Source organism: Cyprinodon tularosa, unplaced genomic scaffold, assembly GCF_016077235.1.
Source record: "Cyprinodon tularosa strain WSP-4 unplaced genomic scaffold, ASM1607723v1 ctg318, whole genome shotgun sequence".
Classification (NCBI taxonomy): domain Eukaryota; kingdom Metazoa; phylum Chordata; class Actinopteri; order Cyprinodontiformes; family Cyprinodontidae; genus Cyprinodon; species Cyprinodon tularosa.
The window spans coordinates 653,069-675,042 of record NW_024039028.1 but is presented as its reverse complement, the minus strand read 5'-3'; the positions used below and the strand labels follow the sequence as shown (position 1 = coordinate 675,042).

Sequence of the window (21,974 nt, the reverse complement as noted above, 5' to 3'; positions counted from 1 at the left end):
TTCACCTTAAAGACTTAGAGCTCTAGACCCTGACCATGAAAACAGACAGAAAGCTGCTTAGCCATTATAAGGACAGTTTAATTGCTGTAATGACAGATAAGATCTGTCCATTGGTTAGAGAAGGTCCCTTAACAGTAAAATGTCAGTACTACTTTTTTGTTCCTAACAAGAGAACAACATATTGGTGTAATAGAAGTTTCTGATCTAGATCTCATACAGGTATGAATGCTTTTGGGCTCAACTCACGTACTAGAGTCACATCCAGGTTGATTGAAACAAAAATGATGGTGAAACCTGCAAAAAAAGGTTTTTAGACAAGTGATCGAAGTGCTACACATCTTAGAAAAGCGTAGCATAAGAACAGCTTTTGCAAAAGCAAGCAGAGCACAGAGATTGTGCATGACATGAGTCTTTTTAGAGGAAAACAGACAAGGATGAGGAGACTGCAGCGTAACAGACAGATGCGCAGACGTTACATAAAGCTAATGGCTGTAATGTAATTTGGGCAACAGCAGGACACAAAACGCCTCACTGCTGCAAATCAGTATTTTCTTTTCCTGTTTTTTGTTGGCCTTTTATGTTTCATGACAATTTTCACTTCTACTAAATCAAGGTTTTCACAGTTTATTCCTTTATTCTTATAGTTCAATCTTGTAGAGATGTTTTTTAATAACTCAATTTTCACAGGATCCAAATCTGTCCAATCGATTTAAACTCAAGGAATGTCTCATATCTCAAACAAACAAAAAAATGAAAGAAAATACTTTAGGGAAGTGAATACTTTTGCAGGGTACATTATACCTTTGTTGCTTACCTATATCAATTTGAATGTGTACTAACAGTACAGTTCCAGAAGTGATGAACTAATCCCAGCCTCTCATTTGAAGGTATGACATGATGCTGTCCTGCTGGAACCAAGACCCTCTGAAAAGACCTTCCTTTAGAAAACTGGTGGAGAGAACCGAACTGCTGCTGTCAGAGAACACCAAGAACGTAAGCAGCAAAGATCGGATTTCCCTGCTGTGACTTGACATAATTATTAGTTTTAAACCTGAAAAAAAATATATATATAAAATCCTACAAATCTGTGAAACCCCACAGGTGTACCTGACGCTAAGCAACGCTCCAAATGGTGGTGAGCAGCAGAGGGCGCCGTCGCGGAGGCTTAGCTCTGCATGCAGCACCACCGCTCCCACCCAGCCGTTACTGCAGAGCACAGCCGACGTCTTCCTCGACTACATCTGACACACACACCTACATATAAACTCACTGCTACTTCTAACACCAGAGAAACTTCACCACATCCAGAACACCTGCAGACTAATTCTTAAAACCGGCCATCTTGCATCATAAACATACACTCCTACTGTGTATATATAAGCCTTCAGTGGGCTCTAAGCCTCTAATTACTCATCCTATCAGTGTATTGATTGTCATTGTAGTTATTTCAGGTGCATGTCCATAAAAAGCAGACTGCAGCACTAAAAGAACATTGGATACTTCATCACCCAGCAACACTGGGAGGTCATTTGGCTCACATTCAGCCTTACATTACATCTTAAGATACTTTGACTGAAAGTACATGTGTGACTGAAAGTACAGGAGTGATTACGTTAGACTAAAGAACAGATAGGGCACTGCTGACTACAAGTGATGTTTTTTTGTCAGAGATTTGTTACACTTTGTACAGAACCAGTAGATTTAGGCAGATATTCTAGTGGTGGGATCAGTGAAAATCACTAAGGTGGTTTCAGAATTCTTGTTGCCGTCTAGACAAAAATATTTGCCAAGATATCCAACCTTAGTCCAGTTATTGTCACAGGATTTGTGAGAGATTATTTTTCACCAGGCCTTTGCATACAGATCCTGTTCTGTACAAGGCAGATGTTGTTCTTGGAGAGAAGCCAGTGAGCCCTAGAGGAGAACATTGGCGTTTAGGCGGTGATCCCCAATGACAGTCATGTAAGCCACACGTTGCAGTGCCTTTCAAAAGTATTCTTTGTCCTTTAACTTTCTTTCAGCTGTGGTCATGTTAGAAACACAAACTTTTATCAACTTTATTGCAATTTTATAGATATAATTAAAAGAGCATGGTTTAAATGGTGCATTTCCTCCTCTTTCTCCTTTCTGGTTTCGACAAGAGACTGAAATCTTTTTCCATTCTCAGTTTGTTTTTTTATTCACACACTTAAATCCATTCAGATTAAAAATTTTATTAAACCTTGGTCCTCTAGCTATTTTGATCTTTTGGAGCCTCGTAGTTTTGTTTTTCTCCAGGATTGCTCTGTTTTTACCCCAAGCCATCTGCCTGTCAACTTAAACAAACCACTAACATAAAGAAATAAAAAACTTTTCCACAGCATGATGCTACCATACCTTTGTGATGGATGATGGATGATGTGCAGGGATAGTTTTCTAGAGTTTTGCATACAGGCCTGAAATTTTCCGGTCAGGTCTCATCATACCAGACTTCTCCTGCTTGGCAGCAATCATGGGGCTCTGGTTCGCTTCTCTAAATGAGCAATCTCTTATCCTGGCCGCTCATTTTTGACCATCTTTGTTCTTCTGGGTTTGTAGTTGTGTCATACCATTCTGTATTCAGAATGGATAGAAACTGAACTTTGTGACAAAATCAAAGCTCTGGATTCTGTTTTTTCTTTTTTTTTTTTAAACCTAACCCTGCTTTAACCTTCTCCAAATCTTGATTAGACTTGCCTACTACAGTCCTAGATCGTCATAATGTCTCTCGCTAACATTCTCTTACGAGCCTCACAGAACATCTACCGTAGATTTATTTTGAGCTTAAATTACAAAAAGTTGGTCTATTTGGCAGGTAGCTGGTATTTAATTAGGAGTAAAAGTGTAAAGAAGGCTAATTATAACAGCAACATTTTCCAGATTCTTCATCTTAGTCTTTCACATAAAATACTCTAAAGTGACACTAAAGTAACAAAAATGTGATAAAGTTCAACGGATACGAGTACTTTGACAAGTTCATCACGGATTCCTGCCTATGTGTTAAAGCTTCAAATACTGTGACCTAATCTTCAATTATTGTATGTATATCCAAAATTAATTTCAGGAGTAAAGGCTGAGGATTTAGTGTGCTTTATGTTGTAAAATGTGTATGCAATGTAAATAAAATAGAGATGTGCCTTTAGTTTTGTTTTTGGTTTTTAACGTAATGTATTCTATCCTGACTGTTAGTGTTGAGGCAATAAGCAGATTTCCTCTGCACTCTGTTTTTTGAGATCATTGCAGTTTTGATACGGTTGGTTGAATTGTGATAATAAAGAAAGCATCTGTGATGGTTGAACAAAGCCCACAGTCCGTCTTTTGGTATTTTCCTTGTCTTTGGGATTTGATAAAGTGTATTGGTCCATGGTAAACCGAGTCAATGTTTTTAATTGTTTTAGATCATCAGACTTTAACATAGGTACAAAATGTTGTTTTTAAATCCTTTGATTCATTAAGAGGAAACCCCTTTCTGAAATCAATATTAATCTAACAGATGATTATGTCTCTCTTGGACAGAATGTAATTATTTCAGCCACATTTGAGTGTCTTGATGCAGCAAGACGATCTGAAGCAAACCAGCAATCCCTGCGTAAAACATTATTTTTTTCGAGTGGCGCAGTTAAAGTCCTGAATGAAATCTGATAAACGTTCATTAAGATCCCTGACTGATGTCTGGACAATGTCCCATAGGATTTCCTAGCAGAGCAGAGTTTACAGATTCATCAGTTACAACCAGTTGTCTGCACCCTGGAGCAGTACCTGAACATTATACTGCCACCGCCATGTTTGAAGGGTAGGAGGGATCTAAATCTAAAATTCTGCATATTTTTATTTTTGTCAGGTGTACCTCATGCTTTAAGAAGACCACACATTTTTCCTAATTGGTCCAAATATTTTCCCTAAAGGCAAATGCAGGGATTAAAGCAGCAGTGGGAAACTCCAGTCCTTGAGGGCCGGTTTCCTGCAACATTAGATTCATCCTTGCTCCAACACACTAGAACCATATGGTTGAATTACCTCCCAAGTATGCAATAAATTTTTCTAAAGTCCTTTTATCCATTTACTTGATTCAGGTGTGTTGAGTCAAGGGCATATCTTAAAGTTGCAGGATACAGGCCCTCCAGTAGCCCACCCCAGGATTAAAGTATTCCAGCCCCAGGCCGGATTTCCGGCTCTTATCGATTGCTCGTGGGATAAAAAAAATCACTCTAATATAAATTGATTGTAAATAAATAATAAAAAAAATTAAAGACAATCGAAATCCCTCTTGCATTTGTCAGCCAATGGTAGCAAAGGAGCGCTCTGAAACTAACAGTATTAGCCAATCAGAACAAGGGGGCGGGTCTTAGGAAAGCTTGTTCCTCCTCCTCTCATTTCTTGCTCAAGTCGCCAGAGCTGAAGTTGTAAACGGCGCCGTTTACGGCACCATTTAACGGAGAGACGTGTAAAAAGTCACAAAATAAATAAATGAAACGTTGTGTTTGGAGAGAAGGACGATAGAGAGAACGGAATTGCATGGAGTGGGCACAATGCAGTTCATGAACTCTGGGGAAGATGTCATGACCACAGATAAAGGTCTCAAAAATAAATGGCGCCCGGCCATGGCTGGGGGAGACAGGGCCAAATGGCAAGCCTTTTAGCAGCTGGTGCAGGGAGGTTAGGTTAACCAGGAGCTTCCAGGAACGCTTTGCAGCGAAACTGGATATCAAAACAAATGTGGCGCCTGCTAGTGGTAGATATAGGTGCACTTTCGCCATCTTCTGGCCGTTTTTGGTAGTGGATTTTCAAAAGTCAAATTTAGTCTACAATCATTCATGCAATCTCTGATCCCATGCCCCCACACCCCCCTGGCATTACTAGAAAATACACACACACACGCGCATAAATATCTGTAAATATATATTTATATAAACCAGTTGATTGCATCGACTAATTGACTTGGATGCAATCCCTCACACTAAGCATGACTGTAGTGACAGTGGAGAGGAATAACTCCCTTTTAACAGGAAGAAACATCCAGCAGAAGGGTGACGGCCATCTGCCGAGACCGACTGGGGTTCAAGGAGACAGAAATATATATATACCGTAGGAGTTTCTTGCCTGTGTCAAAAAAGTTCAGGCTCAGGATTTTTTTTTTTTTTTTGCTTAATCCCTGCAAATGTGAGACATGCCTTTCTGTCGTTTCTGGCTTTCATTGAACCAGGAATGCTGACCTTCATGATGGCAACCAAGGCCTATGGAAATCTGGATGTTGTTCTGACCTCCAAAATTTGTTTCTGATGCACCCTTTCAACTAATTTGGAAAAACCAGTAACTCCTTAGGTTTTTTACTGTGGTTTTCCAGGGTCCAAACGGTGATTTATAAATAGCTTTTTTTTCTAATCTAATTGTGGTTTCTCACAGTTTTTTCTTTAGATCAGGACATTATCTGTTGCTTTTTAATCTTCTAGCCAACTGAGTTTTTTCAGTTTATATTTAAGCATGAAAAACTGCATTTTTATTTATTTCTTTGGTTTACGATCTGAAAGATTAAAGTCTATAGAAAATCAAAAAACAAGAAGCTTTTAGGGGGCAAATGTTTGTTTTCCTTTTCAAACAATTCTGTTTAGTAAAGTAAAAAAAAAATCAAAAGAGGTGTAAGTCATAAAGAGAAAAGAAATTCTTTGGAGTTCCGGTTGTGTTTAACATTTGCAACTGTTTTTTTTTTTTATTCTCATGTTGACTGAAATGGGACAGAGGGGAATATAGTAATTGCAAACATTTTGTGTCAAAATATGGATTATTATTACATTTGACTTTTGGGGGGGTAGATAAAAGGAGCACAGTTCAAGAGCAGAAGTAAGGATTTACATACATACAGTACAGGTAGAAGCATAGCACCATTTTACACTGAATACTGGTGTTATTAGTTTTGTCTGTGTACAGTATTATACTAGAACTACACTCTTAAACGGTTGTGTGGGGGAAAAAAAGGTGATAGCTGTATCTGTGGGAAGGCTGGGAGGAAGGGGGCGTGGCTTTCTCATCAACGCTATCGCCCATCAATTATCCAAGACTTCAGTCACAATAGCTTTTTCTTTAAAACCTCCCAGATTAGATGTCAGACACACGTCATCCTTAAACGAAAAAAGGTGTAATTGTGAAACATTCAGAGGTGTTTGACAATAACTTTAAAAACAGTAATGATTGTTTTTCTAATATTTAGGTGGAAACTTGTGATTGATGAGCTCTCTTTCATTCCCCTCCTTTTTCCTTCATAACAAAGCTAGACTAAAATTCTCCGGAATCAAAAATTTACAACATCCATTAGTCTCTATAAAACACCTTTACATTCTTTGGGCTGGGTATCAGTGTCACAAACTAGATCCATTTTCAGCTCTACACACATTCACACACTATAGTTTATAAAGAGGCTCTTTATCACTGGTTGGAAGACCTGCTCTCTTCTAGTGATCCATTTCTGTTTATTTTTTATTATCTAATGGACTTTTTTTTTGTTTTGCATCTTAATAAATCTGCACTAATACCAGTGCTGTGCATTGCCTATTTACCAGCATGCTTCTTCAGCTGTGCATGTTTTATATGAAAATATATACTGGGCTACAGTGAAAGTCATCACACATACGAAGTCTCTCTCACACGACCCACATCAGCAGGTTTTAGCCGTCTCCAAACAGGCTCCAACAACACAGACGATTCTCAAGATAAACATCACTTCTTTATACTGCAACGCAAGAACTGATTGGCTATCTCCGGGGGGGGGGAGCAAATACTGCGACCCCTCCCGACTGATACGAGAAGTAGGTTCAAGGAACGAGGATGCTATATTCACACAAACAAACACGCGCCAGCTTCTCCTACGCAAACAACACATTCTAAACACCCCTTTGCCAACGACTACACACTCTGCTCCGAGGCTTTTTTTTCTGTTTGATATGGCTTATCGCTGTAGTACACACAGGCTGAGCCAAACATCCGTTACAGTCTTTATGCATGGACCCGGGCCCAGTTCTGGTTTCAACTGCCATTAGGGACTTGAGATAGAAGTGAAGAGGACTGCATGAAGATTTCTGAGGCCTATCAAGAGAAGGAAGGATGAAACACTGATGGCAAAGCAGACCATTACATTTTAAATCAGATTTGGAGGTGTTTGGAATACATATGAAATCAGGGTTTGTTTGTTTTTCCTGTTGTAATTATAAAAATGCATTTCTTAACCACTTTTCTCCTTCATTTTAGGCATGGGCCGTTTGCGGTTTAAAGGTATCCGGAGACGTTTTGAGCTCTGGCGAGTTGCTCCTCACCACAGTTGAATTAATAAAACCAAATACAAGTAAAGAAACCGTTTGGAAACTTTTAGCAGCATTTTTTAAGAAGAGAGGCAACTGCAGGCTAAATACTGGAGCAGACAGCCTTACTAATTAAAACAGGTAAGCTTGTCCTAGTACCTTATTTATCATATATAAATAAAACCATAAATTATCATTTATAGGAGAAAACTGTATACTGTTCTTTGTGCAAAACAGTTTACTTTGAAACAAAGGTTAATCCTTTTTTAAACTAAAATATTCAGCTTTATTCTTTATAGACAAATGGTATAGATGAGGGGGGGTCTGAGACTTTTTTTTAGCTCCCGGCCTACAGAGTGGAAAGAAGAAAGAAAAGGAGGAAAAGTCAAATGCACCGACTAAAAGGGATGGACGGCAGGAGAGGACAGAAGGGGCTCCTGGAAGGACAGAGGGAATAAACTAAAGGATATTAAAATGAAATAAAGAAAGGAGACAATCAGGAAAAGAAAAAGAAAAATACAAGGAGGGTGGAAAAAAACGGAAAGCAATAACACATTTTGACAATAGCCTGAAAATATTGTTTTTTCCCCAAAATTTTTTCATTACCATCTGGACCTGTTAATACTGAAATCCTATTTCGGACTACAGCTGCAATTAACTATTATTTTTAAAATCTATTAACCTGTCGACTATTTTTGTGATTAATTGATTAATAACCAGTTAGCCAAAAGTTCCTTAAATTAGATTTTTTTACGCAACTAAACCAGGTGAAACTTAAACTTATCCACTTGAGTGCTGGATAGAGCATATTGACAGACTAAATGTTTTTCTTTTTATCTTAAATGCTAAATGTTTATATATTAATTTACATTATTTATATAATTACTGCTCTAAGTGGATTACTCTGTCCGCTAAAGGCATGAGTTACAGCCTCTGCATTCCAGTTAATAATTAATTGATAACTAAATCAGTTGACTATAATTTAAATAATATTAATCTGATTGTTTCAGCCCTATTCCGGACTTTTTTAAAAGATGGTATAGAAACTAATTATTTGGTAGGAATTGATTATAAATCCTGTAATTTTTATAGCAGAAATTGGGCTGAGGTTATTTAGTTTAATTTCTGAGGAATATTTCAGGACTCCAACATGGATTGGAATTATCGCTGAATGAATAGAAACTATGAATATAAGATTTTAGCTAAAATGAATAACTAATAATTATGCTGTTATTTTGTTTAATGTTTTGAGATAAACAGTATAGTAGTTTTACTTTAAAGTAAGACACTCCTACCGGCCCATGCCTAGAATGCTGCATCTTTGAAGGAAAAGCCTTTGGAAAGCAGGTCAAATGTTCCCCTCAGACGCCACACCCTTCATAACACTAGTTCCTCTGGTCTGTGACGCATCGATGTCTAATCCTTCCTGGTCTGGTTCCAGACTGAGGCAGAAGCTTAGAAAAAAACAAAACAAAAATGAAACTACTTTCCACATTCCTGAGAGGACAAGTACCATCCAACAACTTCAAACCCTTACTAAGTTCAATAACGTAAGACAGGAGGGCCCAACAAACACGCCCACTACATGATGCGCTCGCTCCAAGCCATGCAGATGAGGATTATCAAAAACGCACATTAGCTCATGGAATCACACCACAAATTACAATAAAAAAAAAAAAAGGATGTAACAGTGATATTTCTTTACACAACCACATTAAGTGCTGAAGTTGTCAGGAGGTTGAGGATATACCGTGTCACGCATAGGGCTCTTTGACTGGTAAAAAATAATTCCTACTATATACAAATGCAAGAATTTTGTTATTAGGGGTAATGTCTTTTTTTGGAAAATATATTCATTTATATATACGGCTTTGAATATCGTATTTAAAAAAAATTCACTATGTAATTGGCACTTGGAATCACTAAACCCGTTATACGTACAGTAATCATCCTGCAAATAATTCAGTTAGACTGTAATCTTTTTTCTTCTAGCTTCTTGTCAAACATAATCTGTAATTACAAAGGTAAAAGGATCCATTTTTGTCCTGGAGACAGTGTTTAAAAGCAGCTTCTACAAAAAGAAAAACAAAAAAAAAAACACCCAAGCCCGATTCATCCTATTTTTCTTTTCATTTTTTTTAAACACACCAAAAGACTTTAAAGCCTTGTTCTGGACTATATTTCTTCTTTTTAAGAGAAAGGGGAGGGGGTCTTAGAGAGCACATCGTTGCTCTGTGTTTAACCAGAAACCACGAAAAAGTAAAAATTCTGTTTCCAAAAGCAACTAAAAAAAAGCTTACACAGTTATTCTTTTCATGCAGTCATATAAAATACTATAGTTCTGTTTTCTGTTAGGCTATACTTGGATATTTACAGGTTTTCTTTGTATCATACAGTAAATCTGTACACAGTCAGTCCACTATGAGACTCTTTCACAAAAAAAAGTCAATTATCGTCGGCGTAAGGTGTATTATTTTTTTTTTCTTTCAAAGTCTCCCTGAAGACTGGAGCTCCCTCTTGACTTGAACTTCCTCCGGCCTTAAGCTTCCGTGACGGCTATTTCTGAGTTCCTTATGAACTCAGAGCTTTTACTCTCCTAGATATAATAGCTTTTTAATCAAGGAGGGGAAGGCTGTCGCTTTTTTTGGAGGGTAGGTGAGGTCTGTGACATCCAGGAGACCTTCACAGACACAGCAGTTTCTACAGCTTCCATCCAGGAGTCATTGCTGCTGGTTGACACTGTCAGTCCTGTGTGACGACGAGGCTTTCTGCGGTTTCTGCGGCTGTGGTTTTAGCTGCTGCTGGTGCCTCTGATGGTGAGATTGTTGTTGCTTTTGTTGCCTTTGCTGCTGCTGCTGTTGTTGTTGTTGCTGTTGTTGTTGTTGCTGTTGTTGTTGATGTTGTTGCTGCTGCTGCTGCTGCTGTTGTTGTTGCTGTTGTTGTTGCTGTTGTTGTTGATGTTGTTGCTGCTGCTGATGTTGCTGCTGTTGTTGCTGTTGAAGAGTTGCCTGGGTGAAAGCGCCCTGCTGCTGGAGAGGAAACGCTGCCTGCAGAATCAGCTGGGTAGACTGATTATTGTGAAGGAGACGAGTGCCCTAGCAGTAAAAAGACATTTTTTTTTTAGAAAGTCAAAATACTTAGTAGCTCATCATCATCATCATATCTTGTTGCTGAAACTCCAATAAGCAATACATTTTGCTGCAGCAACCGTTTTGGTTATATCAGGTAGGTCTAATCCAGTTTTTATTGCTAACTGAAGTGTGTGCTCTATAACACATAATAATAACTGAACTTTATTAAACTCACACTGGAGAAATGAACCTCTGCATTTAACCCATCCCCTTGGAGAGCAGTGGGCAGCCATTGTGTGGCTCCCAGGGAGCAGTGTGGGGTTGAGGTTTTGCTTGGGATTCCAGAGTGCAGGCTGTGGGGATCGAACAGGGTACTTGCAACATTCTCAGAGCACAAGTGCACTGCTCTAACCACTAGGCCAACACTCCCCTTCAAACCCATAGAATAAGCCAATTAGGCCAGTTTTGCACTCACAGAATACGCATGATTTCTGTCTCAGACCTTTAACATGGTTGACCTTTCATTTTCTCCAGTACGTTTTTCAACCACCGCTGCCAATATACCAGCTGAACCATATTATTACATTAAGATCCATGTGATTGCAGAGATACCAGGATCATTCATATCATTTGGATAGAAAACTTTTGACTTTAAGGTTGGGCAAGGTCAGTTCTACAGATTCCATTCAGATAATTCAGAAAAAACAAAGGTCACGCGTCAATTACACATTCTAACCATTTTTTGTATATTGTTTATACAAAAAAACTGTTTCCAAAGAGTCAAAAAAAACCTGAAAAATAAATCTTTGTTTTTCAGAAGGAGGCATATGTACAGCCAACATATGACAGGAAATACACACAGACAGCATGATGTCTTTAAATGGGCTCACTCTGCCCTCCTCTGTTACCTGCAGGAACTGCTGTTGCTGCTGCCCCTGCTGGCTGTTTTGTGCCACTACAGCTGCTTGGTTTTGGCTGTCAGGCTGACACTGAGTAGATTGGGCCGGTTGTAGAGTCAGGGTCTGGGTCTGCCCCCCCTGCTGAGGTGAAACATAAAAAAAAATACAGTTAGAATAAAGTAAGGGACATTCCTGCTTTTCCAAATACTTTACCTTAACGGGCTTATTGCTCCTGTGAATGAGAGATTCAGACTAGATGCACAGCTTCATCAACACATTACTCAACAATGAAACTGACAGGTACTGGTGATATGCACTGAACATATTAGTCTGGAGATTTTCTTGTGATATAGATCAAACTGAAAGTATGTTTTGATGTCACCACACTGTCAAAGCCCCCAAAACAAAAATACTGCCATTATAAATAAACATTAATTATTACTGAAATGACGACTTTAATACAACAGTTATGATTAGTAGTGTAATTGTATGGCTTAAAAGTAAAACAAATTATAATTTCTGTATATTTATATGTGGAACAGCAGTAGAAAAGGGAGTAAAAAAGCAACATAAAAGCGATAATATAACTCAGATGGTTAGCATCATAACTAATGCCAATTCACATAATACTAAAACAAGGTTGTGAAATCGATTATAATAAAAGATTACTTAGTTTTAAGTTATTTTACATATATTTTTTAGAGGTGTTCAGACAGATTTGTCTGTTCATAAATCACAGGGCAGATACGGGATCATCTACCTCATATGGATGTTTATTTACCTGCTGGCCGCCAAAGGGGTTGTAGGCTGTAACAACCTGCCCCATAAACATAGAGGTGGGCACCATCACAGCACCACATGCATGCATGGGAGTTGTCACAAAGCTTGGTTACTAGCTGCTGCCCTGCTGGGAATCTGGGGAAGAAAGAAAATTATTTGGACATTTGTAACCATTATTAAAAACATGAGTCCCTAAATTTTCTTCTCTGCTTACCGGATCTGCCGGTCCTGTGTGAAGGTAGCTACAGCAGTGCCCTGCTGCGTGTTGTTCTGAGGGAGGCTGGTGCTGATCTGCAGCACGTTTGGCTGTCCTGGCTGAGAAATCATCATGGTGTTGTACAGCGGAGCAGAAACGGATCCCTGGGCCTGAGGCTGGGTCTGAGCAGCTTGCTGTGGCTGACGCTGGATGTTCAAGAGAGCAACAAAGTTGGACAGGTTTTTTCAACTTACAGAAGATTTGTCTTAAAATATTATTGGTCCAATATTGCAACACTCTTTAGATGCATCTTCTATATAAATTATATACTGAATAATATAAAATATAATAAAAAACAGGTGCAAAACATCAATGCTTTGCAATGAGTAAAACATAAATAAAATAATTTTAAGATAAATATGTGAGACAAAGTATTACCGCCTATAAATCCATGAAATTTATCCACAGACATTTTCCCCAAACAACATGATTCAATTTACAGGTGCTGGTCATAAAATTAGAATATCATGAAAAAGTAGATTGATTTCAGTAATTCCATTTAAAAAGTGAAACTTGTATATTATATTCATACATTACATACAAACTCATATATTTCAGATGTTTATTTTGTTTAATTTTGATGATTACAAATGACAACAAATGAAAATCTCAAATTCATCATATCAGAAAATTAGAATATTGTGAAAAGGTTCAAAATTGATGGCCCCTGGTGCCACACTCTAATCAGCTAATTAACTCAAACCACCTGCAAAAGCCTTTAAATGGTCTTTCAGTCTAGTTCTATAGGCTACACAATCATGGGGAAGACTGCTGACTTGACAGTTGTCCAAAAGACGACCATCGACACCTTGCACAAGGAGGGCAAGACACAAAAGGTCATCGCTAAAGAGGCTGGCTGTTCACAGAGCTCAGTGTCCAAGCACATTAATAGAGAGGCGAAGGGAAGGAAAAGATGTGGTCGAAAAAAGTGTACAAGCAAGAGAGATAACCGCACCCTGGAGAGGATTGTGAAACAAAACCCCTTCAAAAATGTGGGGGAGATTCACAAAGAGTGGACTGCAGCTGGAGTGAGTGCTTCAAGAACCACCACACACAGACGTATGAAAGACATGGGTTTCTGCTGTCGCATTCCTTGTGTCAAGCCACTCTTGAACCACAGACAGCGTCAGAAGCGTCTTGCCTGGGCTAAAGAGAAACAGGACTGGACTGCTGGTGAGTGGTCCAAAGTCATGTTCTCTGATGAAAGTAAATTTTGCATTTCCTTTGGAAATCAAGGTCCCAGAGTCTGGAGGAAAAGAAGAGAGGCACTTCATCCACGTTGCTTGAAGTCCAGTGTAAAGTTTCCACAGTCAGTGATGGTTTGGGGTGCCATGTCATCTGCTGGTGTTGGTCCATTGTGTTTTCTGAGGTCCAGGGTCAACGCAGCCACATACCAGGAAGTTTTAGAGCACTTCATGCTTCCTGCAGCTGACCAACTTTTTGGAGATGCAGATTTCATTTTCCAACAGGACTTGGCACCTGCACACAGTGCCAAAGCTACCAGTACCTGGTTGAAGGACCATGGTATCCCTGTTCTTAATTGGCCAGCAAACTCTCCTGACCTTAACCCCATAGAAAATCTATGGGGTATTGTGAAGAAGAAGATGCAATACACCAGACCCAACAATTCAGAAGAGCTAAAAGCCACTATTAGAGCAACCTGGGCTATCATAACACCTGAGCAGTGCCACAGACTGATCGACTCCATGCCACGCCGCATTGCTGCAGTAATACAGGCCAAAGGAGGCCCAACTAAATACTGAGTGCTGTACATGCTCATACTTTTCATGTTCATACTTTTCAGTTGGCCAACATTTCTATAAATCCTTTGTTTTTATTGGTCTTCAGTAATATTCTAATTTTCTGATATGATGAATTTGGGATTTTCATTTGTTGTCATTTGTAATCATCAAAATAAAACAAAATAAACATCTGAAATATATGAGTTTGTATGTAATGTATGAATATAATATACAAGTTTCACTTTTTAAATGGAATTACTGAAATCAATCTACTTTTTCATGATATTCTAATTTTATGACCAGCACCTGTATATCATCAACAGCACCTTGGAAAACTTAACAACAACTTTTCCACAATTTGTCACCACAGATTTTTTTTGGACAAAAATCTGTGTATTTTGTTTGTAATTTCTAAAAAGGCCAAAGTAATGCTGCTTTTTATGTAGAGGCTGGGAAATAAAATCCTTCTGCTCTGTGAGAGCCTCTGAGGTTTGTTAAGGAACATTGTAAAAATAAAACCAAAAAAAACTCTCCATTCTACAAAGTTTTATCACATCTGCCTCCAGCAAATTATCCCGTTTTCTCCTAAATGCATTATTAGAAACTACCTTGTGTATGTATATCATCAACCTGTATCAAAAGCAGCTGTAGCCCATGTTAACTCTACAGGAGCTGCAGGTCAACTGAAAATAATAATAAAAAAAAGAACTTCTCTAGAACCCCTTTAACAAAGAATAATCCTTAATAAAATGAAGAACATTATCAGAGATGGGAAGTAACGAAGTACAAATACTTTGTTACTGTACTCAAGTAGATTTTTCTGATATTTTTACTTTACTTTACTACTTATTTTTATGGCGACTTTTTACTTCTACTCCTTACATTTTTACACAAATATCTGTACTTTCTACTCCTTACATTTAAAAAAATTGGCTCGTTACTTTAGTTTTGAATCATTTCAATGGAGTTACCGTTATTATTTTTCACGTCATCAATACCAAATTCAATCTAATTGGATGGGAATCTACGTTGCATTTGACGCACCACTACAAGATGAATCGACAGATTCGGCGGTATTCATTGGCGGCAAATCATTGCAGCTTGGTGGCGGTGGCGTTAGCATAGTAGTATGGACGACGAGATGATTGAAAATGAACACAACGGAGATCTAGTCCTATTGGCAGACATCCATTTAAAATGTAGGCAACAGCATGAAAAAAGTGGTTTCTACTTTTACTTTTACACTTTAAGTAAATTTACAAGGCTGTACTTTGTTACTTTTACTTGAGTAAAGAAGTTTAATCAGTACTTCCACTTTCACTTTTAGTATTTTTTAACACAAGTATCTGTACTTTTACTCAAGTACGGAAAGTCAGTACTTTTGCCATCTCTGAACATTATGGACAACACTAAACCCCCTCTTCATCAGACTTCATCTGTCTTCTCCAGATCCACTAAAAGACTGAACAGTTCTAATGTAACAAACTGTGGAAAAATGATTCCCTTTGAATCAGAGAGAAAACTGATATATTTTAATCTGAACAGGCTTTTATCAGGAGTGTGTGTCTGTATGACCCACCTGTGTGAGTGTGTTGGTCTGCTGCTGTAAGCTCTGCTGAGTAGGAGGAGGAGGAGGAGGAGCTTGCTGCTGAATGGTGAGCTGCTGAGATCCAGAATGAAGGAGATTAACTGAGGGTTGCTGGACCTGACCAGTCAAAGTAGCTGCTTGCTGGACCGACCCCCCCTGTGGGAGCTGTACGTTCATCGCTCCACCCTGCTGTTGCTGCTGTTGCAGCAACATCTAATGGAGATATTGAATGTTAGAACAAAGCGGTGGAAGAAAAAAAATAGATTTTTCATGACTGTGCTATTTTGGTGGTTTAATCAAACAGGATTTACAAACAGGGGAAAATGTTATGAACCCCATCAGTCAAAAATATGTCTTTCATCCAAGTTAGGTAAAAACAAAGCAATCTCCTGCTCTAAAAAAGAACAGAGGTAGAGATTAAATTTCCCTCGTTTTCAAAGGCTTTTTTTGCAATTTGGAAACTAATGTGCATGATACCACACAGCTACTGTCTAACATTACTCTGTCAAGTCCTAAATACATAGAATAGAAGATCCCAAAATTGTCCCACAATTTGGAAATTCTGGTGTTACAACAGACATGTACAGACATCATGAATAATTATACGTTAATAGACTTAATGTTGATGCTGTAGAATGAGGAATAGTTCAGAGCCCACCTGTATGCCCTGTCCCTGGACTCTCTGCAGCTGGTCCTGGATGTGCCTCAGCTCCTCCTGCTGCCGCTGGATGTTGGCCTGGATCATTCGGGTTCTCTGCTCCAGCTGATCCTTCAGGTGCTGCATGGCATTCACCTGTGCTGAGAACTCCATCACCGGCTTGAGAAGGCAACAGAAAATAGAATAATAGTACACTCCTGTATCAACGGAACAAGACAAGTCCTTTAGTATATTAGTTTGTTAATTCTCTTTCTGGAAGTTTCCTTTCTTACAATCTTTATCTGCTTTTCCTTCATCTCTGCATCCCAAGAAAATTTTATAATCTTTTTATATTTCATAAATGTGTAACTAGATAATGTAGCGTCAGTTCATTTTATTACGCCAATGCAAGTCTGCCAGTGAAACATTGCATGGGTATTTAGCGCCCCGCTGGTGTTTCTAGGTTACTGCAGATCTCTCCACTGAGGAAGGTGGGAATCATATCACGGTTATAGCACAGCAATTCTTACCTGTAAATTTGTCTGATGTTGCTGCTGCTCTTGCTGTTGCTGCTGCTGCTGCTGTTGATGCTGTGTGATCAGACCAGGATTTAAACTCTGCCCTGTGGTCTGAGAACTCATAGACTGCAAATACAAAAAACACTGGTAAGAAATGTGTTTTAATTGATCTGGTTATTCAAAGATATCACCTGGGCTTCATTTGGTAGAATACTAGGTCTTTAATCTGACACATAAATACAACTTTAGCTTCATAACAAGGATCAGATAGGCAGGGGCGGAGCTAGAGGGGGGCCATGGCCACCTTAAATCAATCATTGGCCACCCCTGTGGCCACCTCCACTACCTTTTCACCCTAATACAGACAGTGGCAACAGTAGAACTCTCAAGTGGAATATTCAAACCATTTTAATTTTTCATATATTAACATTTACATGAAAACAGAGACACTGTTGTTAATTAAGCACATAATTAAACTGAAATTAAAGATCAGTACATAATTCATGCTCTTTTCAGAACTAGATTTTGTGTATATGGGGTAAAGAGAAAATTGTGTCTCTGCAAGTCATCTAGGAGTCTTCAGTGAAATAATAGATATAATAACTATTTTAATAAAAACATATTAAATTATCAATTTATGTAGATATTTTTACTTGTAAAAATAATTTTTTTGCAGAATGATTATTGATCAAATTAAGTAATGACAATGGGAAAGATGCTTGCCCCAGAACTTAAAACTGAGAGAATTGTATCCACTATATATGCGTCTATTTGGTACCAAAGGCTGTAGGAAACGATAGTTTGTCTTCATTTAAAAAATATTGATGTTGTGCTAATTATTTTCTTCTTGGAACAGTGTAGCTTAACCCTGAGGTCCTGGTGCTTATCCACTTTCGGCCACCCCTCATCGTACATTGGTTATTGCCTGGCCACACTTATAAAAAAAATTTCTGGCTACGCCTCTGCAGATAGGACGGCATACAAATGGCTTTGAATCTGCTAGAAAGACTAGATTTACATGTTCATTTTTATAGCATGGAGAGACGATTGGTTGAGAATTTGCAAAAAATATACAAACTGAGCTGAAACTAGTTTACTTTGTCCAATACGTACCTATGACATTTTAACAAGTAGGTCCTAACAGTGTCAAATTAGCACATTCATATATAAAATGTTGAACAAAGTGCTTCACAGTTATTCAAAGTGAACTGACTGAAAAACAACATCTGTAAGGACACAACAAATATCTACCAAGGTAAAGAAAATATAGAAAAACACAATCTGCTGGAGATGAACACAAAAACAACAAAAGATGGGTTTTATAACCCTCAATTGTTCCTATAAGAAAACTAGCTGATAGAACAACAGCTTTACTTTCACAAGTAGATTTATCTATAAATTGTTCATACGTTTAGAGCAGAAAAACCTGATCACATCTCAGTTTCAAAACATAGAATTCAGTCTTTTCTTTTTAAATTGGAAGAACCTTTTACTCTCATTAGTAATATGATCCATGTCCTCCCCTCACTTTAAAACACTAGCAGAGACTGTTTTTGAAGTTTTAGACAAGTGTTTAAATATTGTGGTAAAAATGTTGATAAAAAAAAACATCCAACAGAATTACAGGTCATTATTTTAACAATCTTTTCAAACCTGGCTGCTGATGGACGAGCGTGTCTGAGATGTCATCTCCACGTTGGAGGCCAGGGACTGCCGAGGAGGCGTGGCCATGTCCATGTGTAGCTTTGGAGCTGTTGCTATGGAGACAGAATTACTGGTGACCCTCCAAATAATCACTTGCCATCCTTTTTATACTTAAAGTAAAATTGTTACAGATTATTTTCTGAATTCAGTTTGACTTATTTGACAGGGACAATTAATATTAATAAATGTCACTGTAAATGAACCAATTATTTTAAAGTAATTGGCTATTTTTCATGTTGTCCATTGATTATCTAACTTGTTAAAACATAAAAAAAGTTTTGTAACTGTGACCAGATAAATCTTACACGTGCAAGTGATGTCCGAGACATGAGACGAGGACTTCCGGGAGCTTCGCGAGGACGTTGACGGCGTTCGGCTCTGGTCAAACCGTTCCAGGGCTTCCTTCAAGCTGGACGTGTTCAGCTGTGACTCCGAGCCAGAGTCCTGACTCTGCAGATTTACAGAAACAACCCCAAAAATGAGCAAATACAAATAGCTTTTGGTGGATGTGAACATAAAACACAAAATAGAAGATAAAATTAGTGACAAACAAGCAAAACACAAATCTGATTTGTTTGAATGCATGTTGAAAAACAGCTGTTCGTTTTTACTGCATAGATTCTTTCAAAATGCTATTTTCCAAAATCCTCACATTTTTTTCATGTTAGACAAAGGTACATTCTACAGCAAGATTCTCCATCCTCTGAAATCCAAAGAGCCATTTTGCTACAACTCCACCCAAACCAACGTGGTACAGCGCTGCAATCCTTACACACGCTTTAGACAAAACACAACTTATTGTTTTTGTTAAATATCTGCTACAGGAAATCTGATGCCGTTTCTTTTGTGTTATAAAGAAAAACATTTCCAGAACAATGAGTAAAAAAAAAAAAAAGGCTTTAAAAGCATTATTGGTTGTTTCAATGTTGTCCTATTGGAAAAATTCAGCCCCTGGCCAAGGCCTTTTTCAGCTCTAGCCTAGAATAAATCTCACCAATGCTCTGGTCTTTCAGGGTTTCACTCAAGAAAAAAGTAATTAACGAACAATAAAAAAAAAATGATAAGATTGGGTGACACGCAGTACCTGCTGTTTTGTGATACCAAATTTAGCCCAAAGTTGCCGATCTGATCATAGTGTTAACCTTCACACGTGCTTTCCAATAGGTGTGTGGTGCAGTCAAACTCTGCTATCTGCTTAGCTCCGTCTCTGCACTCGAGCTTCACTCAGCAGCTCACTGCTCTCACTACTTAAACGACATGTGGCCGAAAAACAGCAACCACAGCATATTTAGTCTAATTTTGAGGATTGTATTTCTTCCATTTCATGAGAGTTGATTTAAAACTTTATTTCATTTCTCCCAAGGAAATCCCCATATTATATTCAAAATCAATATTTCATTCTTATACTATTTATTTGTATATAAAGACCCACATGAAAAAGACACATAGACCTTGGAATATTTCTCTCTTTAATCCTCTTTTTCTATCCATCGAATTAGAAAGTTGTTCTCTTGTATTTTCATAAAAATTATTCTTTTAAAAATAAGTTCAGGATTTTCATGACATGATAAGGCAATTTTTAAAACAACGAAACGATTAAGTGGGTGTACTGGGTGAAACTAATGTAATCATTTTAGTTTTTGTTACCAAGTACTAATCTTTTTTTAGATCTTTCTTTAAAGAACGGCCTCTTTAGGTGCTGCATCAGCCTCAGTAAAAGGGGGAAAAAAATCTAGATTAGTCAGCATTAAATATTTACTTTATTATTTATTCTTTAACTCGAATAATCAAAATGGAGAAGCTAGAGGCAAGAAATCAAAAATAAAGTCTAACTTAGCTGTAATATTTAGATTATACTGGTATATATTTTCAAAGATGCCTGCAAGGTTGAAGAAAACAATATAAACCAGTTACTTTTTAGTCCCAGCAAGAATTCAAAATCATCCCTGCTCTTTGTTTCATCCAAAAGGGAAAACGATTCATTTCCAAAGTGTTTTTAACAATCTGTTGATCTATTATAAAAAAAAAAAGCCATTTTACCCAGATAAAACTCCCCGAGATTCCCCCAATAGTGTGTGGGCTCAGCCCCCAGTGTTCCTGGGTCCAGGAAACGCCTCTAATTCTGCTCAGAAATGTTTTTTAAAACCTAATAGAACTTTCCAACATGGGTGGAGGTTATCGTCCCATATCTAAAACCTTTAGTTGGTTCTTCATCAGCCCAGGAGCCACAGGTTTCAAAACCCTGATCTAAAGCATCTTAACCACAGCTACCGAACAGTTAGATGTAGGGATGCACTAAAAGCACTGAAGCAATAGAGCTCAGGTTGTGGAGCAGAGTTTTTCCAGTGTTTAACCAACGGCAGACAGACTTTCATGGATGGGTTGCGAGTTTAATTGCTGCACATCGGTCTCACTGCACGCTCAACTGACAACGAGAATCGAGAATTGATAAGAACTGTTTTTAACCTTCAATCCTCCCAGAATCCTATTTTTTTAATATTATATATGAATTCCAAGTTTCTATGACCAGTTCAACAACTGCTAATAGAAGCTGCCTATCATCAGCAAAGAAGAATCAACAGGAATGATTGGGCAACCATCTGTTTGGCCTGCTGCGTTAGAAGGTGAGGCTTAAAGATTCATAGCGAACCTTCTGCAATGAGAGCAGATCTGATAGACTTAAGCAATTTTAAGTATAACTTCATTGTGTATTTTAGTTTACTTGGAATCCCTTTCATATGATAAAACCCACTAACTGAATGATAGAGGAAGAAATCTGACTGTTCCTCTGCCCACAGAAGTAAAACATGGGTACCTGCAGGGTTCTCACCAGCATATTAAAGCGTTAAAAAAGTCACAATTACTCTGAAAATCAGGCCGTGCTGATTTTTTCTGACCATAACGGCCCTTAGAATGACATCTGGGCTTCCTCTAAAACAGCTTTCGACACAGCCTCTAATTAAGCTTAAAGTTTACAATGGAAATATACCTTTTTATAACTTTAAATGAGTGCAACAGCCAGAGGCAGGTGCCTTGCTAATGTTGATTTACCTATAATATGCAAATTTTGTGATGACATAATTTAGTAAAATGTAACTCTGTGAAAAGAGAAAGCATGAGATTATATCAGGCTTCATAGCTTTGATGTTTTAATACTAGTAAAAAAAAAAAAAGTAATAATTTATGGTGTCATTCACACAAAGTTAATCCGTTCAAGGACCATTCAGACCATTTCATCCAGACAGAACTCCAATTAACCAGCTAATTAATAACATGTACATTTTTTCAATCCTTCCTCTTAAAAGTATCAGTATTGAGAATCAGAAGGAACTGGAGTAAAATGACAAATCAGAATCAGAACCAGAATAGTTCAAATTCAAATGCACTAGCGACTACTCTCCATGAGCTTTGGTAACTTGGCCAGTAAAATGTACAGCAGGTATTGACACCAAAGGAAGATATAGTCCAACAC

General features: G+C 38.0%; 2 protein-coding genes across 3 annotated transcripts in view; one reads left to right on the top strand and one right to left on the bottom strand.

Moving 5' to 3' along the window:
- The window catches only part of kitb (KIT proto-oncogene, receptor tyrosine kinase b), a 34,319-nt gene extending 30,977 nt beyond the window's left edge, over nt 1-3,342 (top strand). For both annotated transcript variants that reach the window (XM_038292795.1, XM_038292794.1), the window contains exons 20-21: nt 888-993; nt 1,102-3,342. In XM_038292795.1, the coding sequence (XP_038148723.1) occupies nt 888-993; nt 1,102-1,245 (250 nt within the window). In that variant the 3' untranslated portion in view covers nt 1,246-3,342. The remainder of the gene's footprint in view (nt 1-887; nt 994-1,101) is intronic.
- Nucleotides 3,343-5,693: 2,351 nt separating this feature from the next.
- The window catches only part of clockb (clock circadian regulator b), a 60,282-nt gene continuing 44,001 nt past the window's right edge, over nt 5,694-21,974 (bottom strand). Inside the window, 10 exon segments of the mRNA XM_038292796.1 lie at nt 5,694-10,402; nt 11,287-11,418; nt 12,059-12,157; nt 12,159-12,192; nt 12,272-12,459; nt 15,635-15,856; nt 16,302-16,460; nt 16,811-16,924; nt 18,452-18,555; nt 18,808-18,952. Of these exon segments, the coding sequence (XP_038148724.1) occupies nt 10,028-10,402; nt 11,287-11,418; nt 12,059-12,157; nt 12,159-12,192; nt 12,272-12,459; nt 15,635-15,856; nt 16,302-16,460; nt 16,811-16,924; nt 18,452-18,555; nt 18,808-18,952 (1,572 nt within the window). The 3' untranslated portion in view covers nt 5,694-10,027.